This window comes from Thunnus thynnus, chromosome 19, assembly GCF_963924715.1.
Source record: "Thunnus thynnus chromosome 19, fThuThy2.1, whole genome shotgun sequence".
Taxonomy (NCBI): domain Eukaryota; kingdom Metazoa; phylum Chordata; class Actinopteri; order Scombriformes; family Scombridae; genus Thunnus; species Thunnus thynnus.
Window position 1 is genome coordinate 17,348,131 of NC_089535.1, and position 19,116 is coordinate 17,367,246.

At 40.9% G+C, this 19,116-nt stretch overlaps 1 protein-coding gene across 3 annotated transcripts in view; it reads left to right on the forward strand.

Annotated features, from left to right (window-relative positions):
• Positions 1-19,116, forward strand: part of rc3h2 (ring finger and CCCH-type domains 2) — a 30,197-nt gene that overhangs the window by 3,933 nt on the left and 7,148 nt on the right. The window contains exons 1-16 of one of the 3 annotated variants that reach the window (XM_067575032.1): positions 772-1,747; positions 4,350-4,678; positions 4,827-4,944; positions 5,678-5,911; positions 6,807-6,982; positions 8,571-8,771; positions 8,864-8,996; positions 10,132-10,250; positions 11,788-11,900; positions 12,441-12,758; positions 13,183-13,385; positions 13,485-13,795; positions 13,880-14,026; positions 15,664-15,801; positions 18,083-18,247; positions 18,348-18,597. In XM_067575032.1, the coding sequence (XP_067431133.1) occupies positions 4,448-4,678; positions 4,827-4,944; positions 5,678-5,911; positions 6,807-6,982; positions 8,571-8,771; positions 8,864-8,996; positions 10,132-10,250; positions 11,788-11,900; positions 12,441-12,758; positions 13,183-13,385; positions 13,485-13,795; positions 13,880-14,026; positions 15,664-15,801; positions 18,083-18,247; positions 18,348-18,597 (2,857 nt within the window). In that variant the 5' untranslated portion in view covers positions 772-1,747; positions 4,350-4,447. Of the gene's footprint in view, positions 1-771; positions 1,748-4,349; positions 4,679-4,826; positions 4,945-5,677; positions 5,912-6,806; positions 6,983-8,570; positions 8,772-8,863; positions 8,997-10,131; positions 10,251-11,787; positions 11,901-12,440; positions 12,759-13,182; positions 13,386-13,481; positions 13,796-13,879; positions 14,027-15,663; positions 15,802-18,082; positions 18,248-18,347; positions 18,598-19,116 lie in introns of those variants that run through there. The other 2 variants (XM_067575030.1, XM_067575031.1) reach the window with 2 other exon arrangements.

Here is a 19,116-nt window from a genome sequence, read left to right on the forward strand (position 1 = left end):
TGAGCTCTTAATCTCACCATAACCTAATCCCACATGTGAAATGGGCTTCTACCACTTGGATGAGATTCCCTTTGGCCGACTGCTGATTTCTGCTTCCTTCTGCTTTCGCTTTCTGTTTTTCAGAGTCCTTGTTTCTATGGGTAACAACAACCACGAGTTGCTAAAAAGCTTCATGCTTGACTAAAAATTTTGCCAAAAATTTTGGATTGTGCATGGTGCACAATCCAAAATTTTTGGCCCAATTTTTGGCCATGAGAGAAACATTCAAGAACATTTCCCCCTGACATGATATATTTTGTAGGAATTCTAGTGAGCTTAACACTGTTAAGCCCTATGCTCTAAAGACCATGTTTGTTTGTTTCCACCCATATCCTACCTGACCTTTCACTTCTGCTGGCACAGCCCAGACATGGTGAGAAGATCTGGCAATGTGAGAATCTTACCCTTATGTTAACCCGACCATAACCCAATCACGGTCTCGCCATGACTCGAAACCAAAGTCCAAATCTAATAAAGACCCTTGAAAAGAAGAGAGGATGGGCCAAAATGTTATCACGTGGTAAAAACTATTCTTACCTCTACTGAAAAACGCTCTCTCTCTTTCACTTTTTCTGTCTCTCTCTTTGAGACATGCCAAAGGAAACTCCAGATGCCCTCCCCCACGTAGAGGGGGCCAAGTGTGGACTCGCTGTCCTGCGCCAGATGATAGCTCACCAACTGTTGGCTGTAAAGACACAATGTACTTCTCATCCACTGCTCAGCGGAGTGGGTGGCTCAACAGGCCGCCACAGCAAATCACTGCTTAAGTCTACAAAGCCTTCTTTCAACAATTTTAGGGATGGATTGCTCTTAAAAGTGGACACTTGTGATATTTGATGCTTGCATGTGTATAAAACGGCACATCCTCAACTTCTCCTATGCTACAAAGCTCGGACAAAGCGTTAGAGGTGAATTGCGAGCGTGAACAGGCCTGAAAGTATAAAAGCAGAGCTCATAGGTCAATTTCCCCATTTTAAAATAATCACCCAAGGAGAAGAGTGTGATGAGGAAGTTCTGGTCTGCTGTAATAATACAACACGCCCACTTCTCCCTGTCACAAGACTAGATTTATTCATGACTATGGGGGCTTTTTGTGTGTGAGGCATGCTTGCATACATGAGTAGTGATCCATTCATGCAAGCTATGCAAGTATTGAGCACATCATGATATTTTGTATGTGAGGATCTAGTACATATTATTTATCTCCAAGTGGTGTGACAGTATACAGGCTTTTGTCCAGCTTTGTAGGCAGGAATACTGTTTTCTGCTCAGACACAGAGACTGAAGCCAGACTTCTTGTATTCTGCCAGAAGCCCTCTGTAAAAAAACAGGATGTAGCAGTTGCTCAGAACAGGAACAGGTGGCTGTCAACGTGACTGCAGCCAGTGAATCACGGTTAACAGTTGCCCCCATAGTTTGCACCACTCCCTAATCTGCAAACACATAGCGCACCAGAGTTTTATCTGGGCTCAAGCGCCTGGATGAAACTCCCCACCTTCTTCATCTCCAAACTTCCCCCTGAACCCGTCTCATCACATGAGCGTTACCTCACTCTTCCTCACGCGGCGGTTCAGCAGTTTGTGGGCTACAATGGCCGTAATCGGTGTTAAATTCGGGCTCCTCGCGGAAGGAAATATGACGCGCGAGGACAGAGCGGAGTCGTCCACGCTGCCAATGCGGTCAACGCGCGCTGCGGGCTGTTTGGAAGGTGCGTATAACTGATATTATAAGTGGCACCTCGCCATATAGATGATATGAGGGCAAAAAAGCTTTTTGGGAGCTTTTAGGTTGTTGAATTTATTGTTTAATGAGTACAACGCGTGCGTAATGCGCATTATTCCTTGTTCCCCGTTGGTCTTTCTTTGCTAGCATGTTCATATTGTAAAAAGACTTATTCTTTATAATTAAAAGTTGCTTTTTATGTCCAGACAATGCCTAGAAAACCAGCAGAGTCTTATTTTTTGGTCCTTATTTTTCCCGGACGTGTGAGTTACGATTTCTCCGATGGACACAGTCATACACTGTAATGTTTATAACAAAATAAGTGATGTTTCTCTGTAAATATGCCAGTTTTTGTTTTTTTTTAGCTCATTTAGTCCACATTTGGCTGCACAGGCTTTCAGAATCAAACACTGGTTGCATCATGTTTTCAAAACCGGTAGAGTCAGTTAACTGGGGTGCTTTGTCCTCTCTAATCTCCTTTTCTCTTTTTCTCTCTGTGTGTAAGATCTTTTACTGTATCTCTAAACCCATTTGAATAGATTATTTTTGAGGGTTTTTATGACACCTGCTCGGTGAGGGCTGGGACCAGCTGTTATTCTGTTGAGCAGTTTGAACAGATGCAAGAGACTCTAGAAGCAACAGGTGCTCGCTGCCTGCACACTGTGTCCAAAACATTTTGCATAATGGAGTCAGAAGGATGATGTTTTTTTGTCTATATGTTTGCTGTTATTTATGTAAGGCTTTGCATTTGGTTAATGGGATGATACATCAAATAGCGTACAGGAGGTGTACTGTTATGTAAGAAGAGAGACATTTCCTGGTGTAAAATGCTTTCAAAAATTTTGTGGAACATGCAAAAAAGTGAATTTAAAAGAGGCATAAACAAAATAAAGCAGGAATGGACACAGATCTCTTATGATAGTGGTGTTTCGACAAGCAAAGTGATTTTAAACTGCAGATCGCAGGCCGAGCTGCTGGTAGCACCTGCATGGGTGCTTTTTTTTTTCGATCTGATGACATTGATGAATCTTCCCCTCTCGCTAAATAACATCACCTTTAGATATTGTTTCCTTGCTGATGTGTTTATAGGCTTTTATTGAATATTCTAGACGTGAAATAAATACCCTAACCCAAACAACTGTAACAGTAACTCACTTTCGTTTACAGGCTCCATGCAGTATACGGTGCCTTTTACCACTGGCCAGCCTCTGAGTCAATTATTTCATGGAACTAACAAAAACAGCTGCAAAATCAGTAAAGTAGCCTATATTTTACTTTTGTCAGAATGCTGCAGTATCAAGAATGAGTTCCTTGCATTCATATGGATGTTTACCTTTTTGATGATACTCAAAATAAGTGATACAGTTCTTGTCTGTCTCACCATGTAGCATTGTCACATTTTATATGAGGGTCAGTTATTAAAGACATTTGGGAACATTTGACAGAAACAAAGACTTTGACCTACAAACCTTTCCTGACACAGGATGCTGGTATTATTCAGCTCTGTCTTTCTCAACCTGTGTGAATACCGTCCGTGTTTATCAGTCGTCTGTGTACTGATTTGCTCATGCGGTATTATTATGATTCAACATGACCTCAGACTTCACAAAACAAGGAAGGATTTGTTTTAAAGAGCATTGTGAAAGCCAAATATGATTCTACATGACTGATTTCACTCCAAAATTAATGCTCACCTCTCAAATTGAACCTTTACTGTTTATTTGGGTCCTGCAAGAGATAATGGAGGGGTGACCGCTGTTCTTAAATTATCTTCAACCTTTTTGCGGAGTTACAACACATGCTACTGTTGATCAGTTTGTTTGTTCAGAAAACAAATAGCTTCGGTCTAACCTGTCTTAAAAATTCCTAGCAGCTCTCAAATATTTGGTCGACTGTAATTTATTAACAGAAGTCGTGTTTTGATATCTATTTATTACTGTTATTTTCTGTATTGTTGGCTAACCCTCCTCTAAGAAGAATTTAAGAGGGCAGAATCAGCCACAGAGAGTTGGTATGCTCATCAAGAGCTGTATCCGTGTTAGAGTTCAGCTAAGCAACACAATTTTAACTTTAAGTTGACTCCAAACAGTCCATTTTAATAAATACATTTTTGGTCTTTTTTTGACATTGTTTAAATAACATATCTCCATCCATGCTTGAGATGAGTGAAATGTAAACCTGGGCTTAATACTGTTCAAGTTGTGTTCACAGGGAAGTGATGTGCTGCCTTTTAATGTGTTGAGAATTTGACAACTACTTCTTTTAAAAAGACAGAGAGCACTTTTATGGCCTACATTAAATTCAATAAATGTATTACTTTTATGACAAGAGAGGCTGAAGACTGCCTGCGTGCTTAGCTAAATATATTGCGCTTGATAGAGCTCAAAAAGTAATAATATTAATGCCTTTTCTTAATCTGCTGGACACTGTGCACATCAGTTAATCAGATACTGTGTCATCGTCTGCTTTTACAACATACTGTTAACAACATACTGTGTTTACTGTGTTGTGTCTTTAACAGTATTGCTAACGTCATGTCACATGTAATAAACCTACTACTACATAACTGAATGTCTTGTTCCTCACAGTCACACTCGGCACTGACGAGCAGGAGCTGTTGTCAGGACGTGTTGACATGCATTCCCCCTGAGTTCGGCGACGCCTCCCTCAGTGGATTGGTGGCAGGATGCCAGTGCAGGCGGCCCAGTGGACAGAGTTCCTGTCCTGTCCCATCTGCTACAATGAGTTTGACAGCAGCGGCCACCAGCCCATCAGCCTGGGCTGCTCCCACACGGTGTGTAAGACCTGCCTACACAAACTGCACCGCAAGGCCTGCCCCTTTGATCAGACACCAATCAGCACCGATATCGACCTGCTGCCAGTAAACTGTGCCCTGCTGCAGCTGGTTGGAGCTCAGGTGAGTCATGAAGAATGAAGACATGTTTATGTGAGTGATAATGAGACAGTAACAATGAGACAGCAAGTTCAAACTCGAAACTTTGCCCTTTTCCTGTGTGTCTGTGTCTTTTGTGTGTTTTTGTGTGCTCATGACGCGTGTCTCTTAGGTCCCAGATGTGCAGCCGGTGAGCCTGAGCAGCGTGGCAGAGGTTGAACACTATGAGGTCTGCAAGGTGTGCGTGGAGGAGCTCGCTCTCTACCTAAAACCTATCAGCGGAGCAAAAGGTACATGTGACTGCACAAGTGTGTGCATTATGTTTGTTTTTTGATGGTACATTTTAGAGTTTCAGAGGACATTTGAGAAAGAAAATGAAGCTCTTCTTACCAAATGTGCGGGGGCCGCAATTCAGCTGTCTGTGTAACTTGGCATTCATGCTTCTCACACTTCTCATGACGCCTAAAAGCTTCTGTACTTATATCGTACTGAAGAAAAATCCATCTCTCTGTGTAACCACATAAGAAAATGACCAGTAGTTCTGCTTCTTTCTTCAGCTAATTCTGGGTGATAATGCTGTGGCAGCATTCATCTTTTATTCCTTTTGGCTGCAATAACGTAATTTTTGACTTATTACATAATTTCTGAAGTTCACATGTTGTCATGCCTGGTTCCCTAAGAAGCATTAACCACAAAAACGGAGAATTTGATGCCTTCAGGGCTCACCCCTCCCACGATTAGGGGTTTAAATCCACCTACCACATCATTATTGAAGGTTTTCTGGTTATAAAAGACTTGCCTTTGCTGCCGCTCTGTTATTTCCGGATGAATTTTCTCTCATCCATATCAGTGCTCTTGAATTATAGAGTGTGCCATTGCTTTTTATTAGATAGAATTAAATTGAGATAAAATCAGTCAGATTAAAAATGACTGATCTGAACTGAAGTAAACGGTGGACGGTGAAGTCACGGTGATGAAGTTTCACACATACACTGTTTACCACAAAGCTGTCACCTACCACAGGTGTGGCGACGCTGAGTCCAAGCGTGCTGAGTCGGCCCATGCAGAGGAAGCTGGTGACTTTGGTGAACTGCCAGCTGGTAGAGGAGGAGGGCCGTGTACGGGCAGTGCGGGCAGGCCGGTCGCTGGGTGAACGGACGGTTACCGAGCTCATCCTGCAGCACCAGAATCCCCAGCAACTCTCTGCCAACCTCTGGGCAGCGGTGAGGGCTCGGGGCTGCCAGTTCCTGGGGCCTGGTGAGTGTGCATGGCATACAGTACACGCATCAGCGATATAAACGTCATGCTTCTTGACTCAAACATGTAAATCTGTGAGGCAAGGCAATGAATCTAATTTGAAATGCGTGAATGTGATAAATGTTTTGGAAGATTCCACAAGTGTTATTTTTGCATAAGACTTGTGAAATGTAATACTAGCATCCATATTTTAAAGGTGGTGCATGCTAGTATGCATGTGACAGAATTGTGAGAACAATGAAGTTTTATCTTGCGCTTACTCCTTTTTGTATGTCTTTGAATACAAACAATTGAAAAATTGGATGGAAAACCACTGTAGCTTTTTTTGAGTTATTGTTAAGTCAGTATACAATGCTGTCACAGTAAGCCTGTTGGATTTATACCCTTGAAATCACATGACTGTTCAAAGCTCTTATATTAACTACTCTGTGTGTGACTTTAAAAGACTAGCCTTTGGTTGACTGGACCCATTGTGTCCAGAGGTTTCCTTTTGAATTGTCTAAATTGCCTGCTTAGATTGCCTCATCAAACTGACTGCTGGAGCTGGTACCTGGTGTCCTGTGATGATTACTCATAGGGCAGATTCTGACTGGGAAACTGTTTCTCATCATGATATCAGAATGAGTTCATTTAAAAGTCTGAGGACACCTTGTTCATAGCACCTCTATGTGTTAGAAATAAAATGGTTAGTTGTTTAGCTTTTGCTATTTGAGAATATGTTCGGTGTTTGCATGCATACTGTATGCATGCTCACCTGTGACTGTTTGAATGTGTTGTTGAATATTTCTCTCTGACTCTCTCTGCATCTCTTTTTCTTACTCTCTTCCTCCCTCCGTCCTCATCTCTTGCTGTCCTTTGCTCTATCCCTACATTCACCTACCTAACTCCTCATCAGCTATGCAGGAGGATGCACTGAAGCTAGTTTTGCTGGCTCTGGAGGACGGCTCGGCTCTATCCAGGAAGGTGCTGGTTTTGTTTGTAGTCCAGAAACTGGAGGCTCGCTTCCCCCAAGCCTCCAAAACCAGCATAGGCCATGTGGTGCAGCTGCTCTACCGGGCCTCTTGCTTCAAGGTACAGGGAATATGAATGAGCATACACACATAGATTCACAACAAACCTATAAATATGAGCACATACAAGAACATGTGAGCAAGCCGCACTCTTCAGTGCTCCATTTAAAAAAAAAAAAAAGAAACTCTTTTAATGTGGTCGATGTCAAATTGAACAAAAGAACCACAGTTTGCTGCTGTCCCAAGAACCCAAGCCATAATAAATGACCTGATTAATGAAGGGTATTTAAATAGATGCTCATTTACCACCAGTATTCCTTTACTGCAGAGATCGTGCTTCAAATGAGTATTTTCATGTCATTAGTTAGAGAGAATATTTTCCAAGCAATAAACTGCCTAATTGAAATAAACAAAACCACAGTTTGTGTGTTTGTTTTTTTCAAATTGGTCAAAGTGAACTGAGTGAGCTTCAGTCTGACATTAAAATGATACTCCCAATATCTTTTAATGCCTAAAAGTCATACCTGTAATAAGGATATGGGCTTCTGTAGTTATATTTTGTTTGCGTGCGTGTATTTCTGTGCCTGTTAACTGATGACAGACATCGCTGGTAGGGCAGAAATGCCAGCTATCTGCCTGTGACGTAACAGCAGTCTATATTTGCCCCTGTTGCCCCGCCTTGCAGGATAGAGACAGACAGCACAGAGATGCAGAGACAGATAGATGAAAATGCAGGAACAGAAAGAAGACCTGACAGAGCTTTTTAGAGGATGGACAGCAGCAAGTGCTTGAATGAGGATGAAATCTGACTCTGTTCAGTTGTAATTTTGACTGTTGAGCTCCGCAGATTTGTAATTGATAGTTTATGGCACAGTAGTGTGTGTCGGTGTCTTATGATGATTACTCATAGGGCAGATTCTGAAAAGGGGAGAACCCCTTTGTCTGATCTGAATTTGAGTTTATAAGTCTGAAGACACAGACTGACTGTTTGGAAAATTCTGTCTCATTTAACTGGAAAATCATAAGTACGACTTTTAGTATTTGGGACCTCCCAAACCAAAATATGTTATGATTTAAGGAATAGTTCACCCTAAAATGAAACTTTCATTGTCTCCTCAGCCACTCAGCCAGGTGTCAGGGCAAAACACCGACATGAAATTTCACCAAACAAGTTATGCAACATAATCATTTTAAGTATATTATCACATTTTTTAGTCCAAAATGCCAATACTTATCTCAGTCACTGTGCTCATGCCCTTTTTCTGCCTGAATGAGCAAAAATGAATTATGCAGTAAAAAGCAGAGGCTTGTTCCTTCATGAGATAAATTGTTTTCTACTGTACTAGACACTAATAAACAAATCCCCTGTACAGTAATTTCAAGAAAACTGTAGAATCTTCCACACAAACAAGAAAATCTCAACACCCAAGATGGCAAATGTGAATAAGAGTGAGCTGATAATGAGTGAAGTTTCATTTTGAGGTTGAATATTCTATATTTGACTGAGTATTCTTCCATTTGATCTGTATCAGCAACAACATGGTGAGATTGTCTTTTGTTCATACTGTCTCTCTTGTTTCTCAATTTTACCTCCCTTCACCTTTCTTATTCCCCTGACACTCTATTGCCCGACCCCTCCTGTCCCTCAGGTGACTAAGCGAGATGAGGACTCCTCACTGATGCAGCTGAAGGAAGAGTTTCGTACGTACGAGGCTCTCAGGAGAGAACATGACGCTCAGATCGTCCACATCGCCATGGAGGCTGGCCTACGAATTTCACCTGAGCAGTGGTCCTCTCTGCTGTACGGAGACCTGGTCCACAAGTCACATATGCAGTCGATCATTGACAAGGTACCACTGTGGATCATAAGCTAGTCATTAGTAATGAGCTGTTACTCCACTTGCCATATAAGACTGACTCTCCTCTTCATCCTCTGCTCTAGTTGCAGTCTCCAGAGTCGTTTGCAAAGAGCGTTCAGGAGCTGACAATCGTTCTGCAGAGGACAGGAGACCCTGCCAACCTCACAAGCCTTAGACCTCACCTAGAGCTACTAGCCAACATAGACCACAATCCAGGTACTTGACTTTAACAGAATTCACCCGAATGATTACTAATGAGCCTGAACTATTAACACTTTTCAGGATAAAGGGCTCGTCGAGTTCCACAAAGATTAATGAGATTGAGAAGTGATGAAAATAGGCAAGCTGTAACACACACATACTAAAATGCAATTAACCTGCACAAAACTACTGACTCATCTCGTGTTAAACAATTAGTAATCTATGCACAATGACTAAGCAGAGAGTTTAATCATGTGGTTGACTTTTAAAATATCAGACAGTATAAACACTCAGAAATGTATTCTGTATTGTGAATCTAGTTAGTTATTAGTCAGTTATTATATTGTTATGAAACAACCAAGTGCCTCTGGCATTATTACAGAAAAGTCAGACAATATATTATTCTGTCACAGAGTAATTTATTGTATTATGTACATCAACACAGATGTAGGTACTATAATTTGTCTATAGTGTCATAAAGATGTTATCACTGTTGTACAGTACAGTCCTGCAGCGCTACTGTATCATCTCCCACAGGAACTGTCTGCAAACCCTGCAATACCAAGACCAGATACTAAATGGATACTTTTTTTTATAAAGTACAAAAATATCTATTTATACCACCCTTCTGCTCCAGACTGAAATATATTTTAGAAACTACTGGTTGGATTGCTATGAAATTATGCACAGACCTTCATGGTTCAAAGAGAATTAAGCTTGGTGACTTCTCCTGCAGCACACCATGAGGGTGACATTTGTAGATTTTAATGAAATGTTTCGGTATCGATTGGCAGAAATTTGGTACGCGTATTCATGTCGTCCTCAGGATAACGTTATTCATACGGGGAACCCCATCAAAGACACATGTTTAGCTTCTTTTGGTGCCTTTTTTAGTCAGCATACTGTTTAATGGGGATAACGACAAAACTGCATGTGTCCTCATCCAAAAATAACTCAGGTAGAGAGTTTTATTGAAGCTTAAATATTAGGATGTCCAATCTCAACTAATTTATGCAATATTTTCAGAGTGATACACACTAAATTCTGTCTTTGCCACTACCTGTGCTTCCTGTAATATAATGCCTTTTTGAGACCTTGTATAGTGATAAAAATCTCTACTAAACAGAATATGTTGTTGATCTGTGTGCAGATGACCCGGCACCATCGTGGGAGGAGCTGGAAAGTGTGATGCTGGCTGTGAAGTTAGTGGTTCACGGACTGGTGGAATTCATACAGAACTTCAGCAAGAAGAGCCACGACACTCCACAGGTACAGTGATGTGCTAGGTGACGTGATTGTAAAAGTTTTATTATTTAAAATAGACAACACAGCAAGCATGAAATGAGATGGGCTGCAGGCAATGAGAGAGACAGAGATCATAAACAGAATATTTCCACAGTGGAAAAATGCAGAATAGTAAAGAAGGACAATCCTTAGAGGAGAAATTGCACTGTAGATAAATTGTTCAGGCTCCTACAGCACAATTTAGTCCTTTCTGTGGCATAAAATAGTTAAAAGGACATAAAATGATCTCTGTCCACTAACAGCAGATCGGTAAAGGTTGTGTGCTTATCTAGATAACCATTAATTATTTAACAGCATTAAAAATAACTGCTAACAATTAGCAGATAAAGCAGCTAAGATATGAAACATCTTATCTGCCCACTCCCCCAGATAAGACATGCCCTCTTAAAGTGTTGGAACTTATACAAATAAACAACCTGTGGCTGTGACACTATATAGTGTCTGAATACCGGTGAGGACTATGATGAATTTGTCATCATCCCTGGCATTCCTACATGAATTCCTTTACTGCGGAAAACCTTTCATTCTTTGAGGGATGAAATAATTCATCAAATTAGAATTTCAGGCAAAATGGTTTAATATTTTCTGACCCTTGTGCGACGCTGAGGAGCGACCACCAGGCTTCCAAATGATGACTGACCTCAATGCAGAGGTGATAAATGTGTGCAGGAATTGACTTTTTTTCAGATCTTCAGGGGAATTGATTCCCTGCACCGGAAAAGAGACAAATCAAGTGGTGTGCGTGCTGCCTTCTACTCATCTGCCTTTACCCTTGGGCTGAGATGTTTTGTGTATTAAAAGCATATTCAAATTTTCCCCCAAGTGAAAAAAAGATGCAAAAAAAAAAAAAAACCCCCCAAAAGACTGATCACACCATAATAGTCATAAAATATTTTTGTATGTTTGCTTTGGAGACAAACAGTTATGAAATGGCAGCCCTGCCATAAACACAAAATTTATGAAGCTAATGATTTATAGTTTTCTGTTGACAATGTATCACGGAGGTTATGATTTGAGTATCTGATATATATTTTTATGGTGTTTAACAATAATCTTTTGTAGCGTGTCCTTGCCTGTTTGTGAGCTTTGACTTGTGCAATCATTCTTTTTTGCCAGCACAGTGTCTTCTGTTTGGCATCCAATGTTGTGAATTTTAAGACTCTTTCCTTTCAACCTCCAATGAGTTTTCACCTTGGATTTAGTTAATTTGTCACACCAGTATAAAAACACTATAAAGAGTAAACATTAACTATCACCGTGACATGAACTTTACACTTATTATTATAAAGTGTTACCCAAGTTTTATGATAACCACAACTTCTAGCTTCAAACTACTGTAAGAGCTGTACTATATCTTAATTGACGACAACAATATTAAAATATTAATACTATGATTAAAAATCATCTGGGAAAAGCAATAAAATGATCGTGTCCTTGAGGAACAGAAGAGGTGATGCATCAGTTTAATGTTACAGTTACATTGTGTCTGTGTGTTTCACAGCCTCAGGCCAACAGCAAGTATAAGACCAGCATGTGCCGAGACCTTCGTCAGCAGGGAGGCTGTCCCCGAGGAACCAACTGTACATTTGCACACACACAGGATGAGCTGGAGAAGTGAGTGAACACTCACAAACTGACAGAGAGAGACTCCCTTTTCACTGTATTCAAGATAAACCAAAAAAAAAGATCTCTCATCATATAAGTTTATATGTGTAATCACATCAAAAAGGAATGAATTTGAGCAAGTCTGCATGCCAAAACTGTGGGACTTTTTTTTTTTTATCACACTCTATTAATTGACATATCAGTATATGACAAGGGTTGTAAGTTTGATGAAATTAGACAATTAGCTACATTACATTAAGGGTCTGTGGCCTAAGATGCGCTTAGTCCACCCCGTAAGAAAAATATCTCTCCTCTGCTTTCATTTGTGTCTACACAGCCTCTCCCAACCCCCCTTTTTAATTAAATGTTATTTATCTAATCATATATCTACTCACAAGAGGATTTATGAGAGGTCCTCTGTGATAATATTATTGCAATAATAAGGCTACACATGTGTATGCACACACACTGTATTCAATGCAATTATACATAAACATAAACCTCCCCCATTGCACTTAATTCTCCAATTGTTAATCCTTCTCTTTACAGATTTAGACTGAGAAACAAGAAGAGCAGCAGTGTTGGCCGTGCATTCCCTTTAGCACCTGGGGTCATGGGTAAAACCTTTACTATGGAGGGCAGCATCCACACAGATGTGTCTGCAGGAGTGGGGCAGGGCCTCAAAGGTACCGGAGATAATACAGGGACCCTTACAGAGGGAATTCCGGGCCTGACTCATCCTCAGCTTATCTCCAGAGGAGCTGACATGATGGAGGAAATGAAGAGAGCAGTGCCAAATGGATCCGGGGCTAACGGGTCCAACGGGCTAAGTGGCTCCAACAGAACCACGTCGGGGTCAACCGAACAGTAAGATTATATCTCCACTTATTCACTGATGCACGTGCAGGTACATCCTCTGTTGTTGAACTCAGATTTGTCTTAATAAAAAACGGCAAATGTAAATACACAGACAATATATAAATGTATTTTTGCATACAAGGTTGGTAAATTTCACATGAATATTTTTTGTGTATCAAAACATGTATTTTCTCTGTGTTTACATTTGAATATGTTACATCTAATCCGCATTTACAAGTCCTCTGATGTGTGGATTTACTCACATTTTAATGGATTTTTGCATATGATTTTGATGAGAAGAAGTCTGTTGATTCACCAATATGTGTTGCGTTCATGTGCTATGTGTAAGGTCTGATTTTAAGTGTCTCAAAGTCAGCCTGATGGGTGTTCATTTGTTCATTATTGCTCTTTATGTTGTCATTCTGTCCATTAGGAAACCCATCTCTCCTCCCAGGACTCCAGTCAGCCACTCCTCAGCGTCGTCTCCTTTGACCACAGTTGGACGGGGTGATGTTGGCGGTCCTATGCCCAAACATGGTCAGTTCCTGCTGCGCGCACCACATCCTTCTCAGGCGTCAGAACTGTACTATCAGGAGCCCCATTCTGCATATGACACGGACCACTATCAACCAACCTGTGAGTCTTTACTTTGAATAAAAGTTTTAATAAAAATAAACCATTGTTTTCTTCAGAAAGTACAAATAAATGTTCTCTTCTCTTCCTCCTCTCCAGCAGGTTCCTACTACCCATCGACTCTCCATCCCTCTCACAAACCCTGCATGGCTCGGTTCCTCAGATCCTCAAATGTCCCGGAATCCTCTCTGCCACCTTCCATTGGCCCTCCACAATCTTCCTACCCCAGTGACCCTCAGACGCCACACCCGCCTTCCTCCTCTTCCTCGGGATACCCGCCTCATCCGCCTAGAGATCGAATGGGACCTCCTGCCTTCCACCCCCACCCGGGTCAGCCTCAGTATGGTCCTCTGGCCCCTGCCCATGGTGTTTATGCTCCCCTCTATGACAGCAGGAGAGTATGGAGGCCTCAGGTGAGCCTTCTGTTTATTATCATGCTACCATGTAATTTGATCAGTCTGTAACTTTATTGAATATATCGACTATCATCATTACAGCTGTACCACAGAGAGGATGCCAGGAGTAACTCACTGCCTCCAGAGGTGCTGCATTCCTCTGTCTACCAGCCTCCACTCAGGGAGAGATTCAACTCTCTAGACAGCAACTACTGCTCTGGAGCTGAACACCGTGCAGGGCTACACAGGGTAGGTGAAATAACACGTCTTACACTGCAGCCATAGACAATACTCACTTACCGATAACAACACACATCTGACGTAGCTGATGCATCATCGTTTCAGTTGAAGACACATATATGTTTAAAACTGGCTGTTACTAGGCTCTAGCTTCCTCCGCTTGGTTGAGTGACGTTTAATCCAACATTGACAGTAGCAGTGCCAATATAGAATCTATTTAAAAAGTGCAATTCCCTAAAAAACAAACATTTTAATTATTGATAAGTGGGTGTCCTGTTAGAGAGATAATCCACTCTGAGCCATGCAATAATTAAAAATAATGCTCTCTGCTGAGGGTAGTATTAAACTAATTAGTTTTCTGTGTTTCTATTCTTGTTGTCATGGAGCATGTCTCGTGTAACATACAGTACATCCAGTGAAACCATCTGTATTAATTGATGTTGGTTCATCTTACACTGAACAGATTCATGCTACATTCTTTTACGCAATTTCTTTTCCTTGGATTTCTCTTTTTACTCCCACATACAGTCTCATCTCACCTCTACCTTCCTTGCCAGCCAAAGAGCTGCAGTATGTAGCTTCAGCCTCCTCTGTAGTCCTCCCACCTCTCACCCAAATATGTCTCTGCCTCCCCCACTTGCTTCTCTCCATCTGACATCACTTTACAGCATTACCTCTATGGCTACTTTAATTCACAGCCATATTTTACCAACAATGCTGTAAGTAACCATATTACCTGTGATAGATATTTGTAATAAAGGAAACAGTATTATGTATTTAAAATCTGGGAAAGAATTATTTGAATTGAATTGGAAAATACTAATAATGACTCAGTGATGACAATTGTTAATAACCAAAAATAATATATTACCAAAGTATGTTTTTGTGTGTCTTATAAAAACAATTGCTCTTCACTTGCACATAAAGGAGTGGATACTAAATACAACTTTGGGCAATGTTGAAAAGATTCTTGCCACACAACAAATGACAAAATACTCTTTATGAATTAAAAATGTTCTGCAGTGAGGTTTGAACCCTCGCAACATTCATTTGTCATGCACTACTGTTAGCGAGCACCTAATAAAAAGATTTCTCAGTCGTGCAGGAAAGCGCAATTTATATTCATTATATATCATATATTCATGCATTGCAATGCAATGTAGCACAATTGTCCTCTATCTGCATGAACAGTATATGGTGGCATATATTATATTGTGTGGTATTGTGACCACCCTCTTTAACACAGTCTTAACAAAAACTGAACATTTTAAATCTGAAGTGTGTGGGTTGTTGTATGGCATTACATTATATTGTACAGTTGTTTTTTCCATCCCCACATCTTCAGAAAAGATGCCCTAATGTCTAGACTAAGACCAAAACATGAAATACAGTCAGAGCTCCTAAAATTGGGAAACTGAGGAGAAAGATTGAATATAAATCTGGGTCCACCTTTGAGATACAACTGAAAACTCTGAATTATACTTATCGGTTGTCATGGCTTCAGTCTTTTGCAATGTTGTAACTAAACTGTTAATGAATTGTACAAATACATTATTATTATATAAATATAAATATCTGCTCTCTCTTCTCTTCTGCATGTTTTCTGCTTTCTCCTGCACCTGTCTTTTCCAACTCTCTCTTGTCAGGACTACGGACGTGTTCCTCTGGGCTACGAGGATCTGTTCAGAAGGAAGCAGGAACAGTGGGCACATCATCACCACCATCACAGCGCCAATAGGCCCTCCCAGTCCTCCCCCATCTTCACCATCGATTTTGGAACTGAGGTAGAAAGCAAATAAGAGAACCAACACATTGTATGTGCTAACACAAACACACAGAGCATCATTAAGGCCGTTTATAGGCGGGGAAATTAAAATGTTAAATGTTACCTTGACTACTTTATTAAAGGGATAGTTCCGATTTTTTGAAGTAGGGTTGTGTGAAGTAGTTATCCGTAGTCAGTGTATTACCTGCAGTAGATTTGGGTCGATACCCCACCACCCAGTTTGGAGAAGCAGACAGCAGTACTGGCACGGAAGCTAAGTAGTGTACTGCTGTGGACGGGGCCAGCAGCAATATTTTAGCCACCTAAAAAAGCAGAACAGCTGTTGGGTGAGAAAGTGCTGCTGCACAGTGCGCAGCATGCGTAGGAATACGGAAGTTCTACAGTTGAGAAAATGTAGTGCCAAAGGAAAGGGCTGTCTGACGGGAAGGTAAAGCACTTAAAATATTCTAAATATAGCGTACACTTAAACTGATATTGATTCTTTTAGGTGGGCCTTTTTTAGGTGGCTAAAACACATTTTCCTGCTGGCCCCGTCCACAGCAGTACATTGCTTAGTTTCCGTGCCAGTACTCCTGCCTGCTTTTCCAAACTGGGGGCAGGGAGTGCCGACCCAAATCTACTGCAGGTAATACAATGACAATGGATAACTACCTCATACAACCCCACTTCAAAAAAAATCTGAACTATGCCTTTAATACTCTTACTACAGCATCATGAAACTGAGATTAATGAATCACTTGTGTAGTTTACCATTTTTTAAAATATGTTGGATTTAATTCCTATCCTGAAAGCTTGCGCTTCTGCTGTGTCTAATGCTATTTAAGTGGGAGATAGTTGCTTAGCAACTGTGGGCGAAGATATCATAGCAATGCACAATTGTGGCGTGTGTGCATGTGTGGGTGTGTGTGTGAGAGAGAGAGGACAAGAGAAAGCGAGAGGAGAGACTTTAACAAGCAGTGACTCAGGCTTTCAGCTGAGTAAAGCTTTGTTTAACGGCACGTCGGACATGTTTTTGTGAAGATATCCACTTTAAAATAGAACTCTTATTAAATAAACCATAAGGACCTTTTCAGTGTTTGTTTACCATTCTCAATATAATTTTGAAGCCCCTGGATAACAAGCATAAGCAAGCAAGGCCATTGGTGAAAAGACTGGCTATTTTTATTTAATGATATCCAGAGCTTGCCACAGGGATGATAGCAAAGTGGTAGCATATCGGTTCTGGTATTGAGAGAATAAATTCAAATTACTGAGCAACTGAGGCTGCCATATTAGGTGTATGAAGCCTCCCAAAGCTTGCACCATATACATGTATATCTCAATTCACTTAAGATCCAGCATCTACTGTATACCCACTTATTTCGCACAGGGTCACAAGAGCTGAAACTGATCCCAGCTCACATTTGGTTAGAGGCAAGATCCACCCTGGACAGGCAACAAGTCTATTACAGGACTAACACATACAGACAACCATACACACATACATTCATTCACACCTACCGGAAATGTAGAGTGTCCAATTCACCTCTTTAGACTGTGGGATGAAAACCCACGCAAACGCAGGGAGAACATGCAAATTCCAGCCAGCTGGAGAAGTCAAACTTTCTTCCTCTGAGGCAGCCACTGAGCCAGTGTACCACCCTAGCAGTCATTGTGGTATTTATGAAGATAAAAATGTAATAAAATCAATAAAATAGATGTAAAGATAAAATAAGATAAAATAAGAACTAGATAAAACAGATAAAAGCCAATGACATAAAATAGATAAGAGGGAATAAAGCATTTAAAACATGAATACAATTAAATAAATGATTAAATAAAATAAATAATGGCCATAAAATATTGTTGGTTCATACATTGCAAGCATGTCAGAAAAGAAGCCTGGTGAAATACAATGAAGGGGTTTAAAAATATGATAAGAGAATTTTTAAATCAATACAGATAATAAATACAGAAACTGACAGGCAACCAATGTAAGGACTTTAAAACAAGTGTAATGTAAAATACTCCTATTGTGCCACAAACATTGTGCTTTTCCGGACTGCTACAGCCTTCTTCCTGCCTCTTAAAAGAAAATGCTTGGCAGAAGGTGATTTGTGGCTGAGGGGAGAGCTTTGTGTCGTTTGCCCTCATGACTATTGTAGGTATTGTTCTCAGGTGACCCCAAAGTCAAGAAAAATTCACAAGCCCATGTAATCCTTGTGACCTTTTGGCAACATGAAAAAGTCAAACGTGCAAAGGTGTCTCACCATCATTCTTAATCTCTCTCTCTCTTTCAGCACGTGGAGAGCGGTGGAGGCCAGTGTGTGGGGTGCAGGTACAGAGGCGAGGAAAGTTTAGCACACTATTCTCCATGGTCTTGTGGTACCATCGGCCCCTGCCTCAGCCCCTTTGAGCCGGAAACGCTCACACACACCGCACCTCACTCCTGCTCAGAGCACTCGGTGAGACTCTTCACACACCCACAAGCAGGAGCATGCTTATTGACCTGTGCATGCACAGATCCACGCTCACAGACGGTGTCCATGTTTTTTTTTCATGCAGGAGTTGAACAATAACGGAGGTGGAGGTGGTGGCGTTAGCAGTGGTGGTGCGGGAAAGCGATGGGTGCATTCATTGGATCACTACCGGCGATTGAAAGACGAGGATCCGATCATTCCCTTTAGTGAGGGGCCCATTATCTCCAAGTGGGGCGCCATATCCAGGGCGTCTCGTACGGGCTACCACACCACCGACCCTGTCCAAGCTACAGCCTGCCAGGGCAGCGCCAGCACCACACCCATCAACTTTAAAGGTGAGGAAGGATAAACGAGTGGTGAGAGAGGTGACAGAAGAAAGTAGAAAAAAAGAAATGCAGGATGAAACAAGGCTGGCACAGGGAGAGAGAGAGAGAGAGAGGAAGAGGAGAGAAAGAAGTGACAGAAAATAAGTTGTAAAATAAGTTTGTTTTTTCCTTTTTATATGATGAGACTTTGGAATGACCTGCCTAAGGAGATCAAGTCAGTATCATCTTTTAAGTCACTTCTAAAAACCAATTGTTATAGTTTAGCTTTCAGTGTTTGCCTTTGGCATGTTGTCTTTGCCTTTTATGATTTATCTTTCATCATGATGATGTTCTGTTGTGTTTTGTTATTTCGATATATTTTTTTTTATTTGATCAGGTTTTTCTTGTTTGTCTACAAGTGTTTAAATTAAAGTTGTATATTTCATCCTGCTAATGTGATGCAGCTGTTTTTAATATTTACTGTCCTTTATCTGTGAGGCAATGAACTGTGTTTATATACAAATGCATAAAAAGTGGTATATTTATATT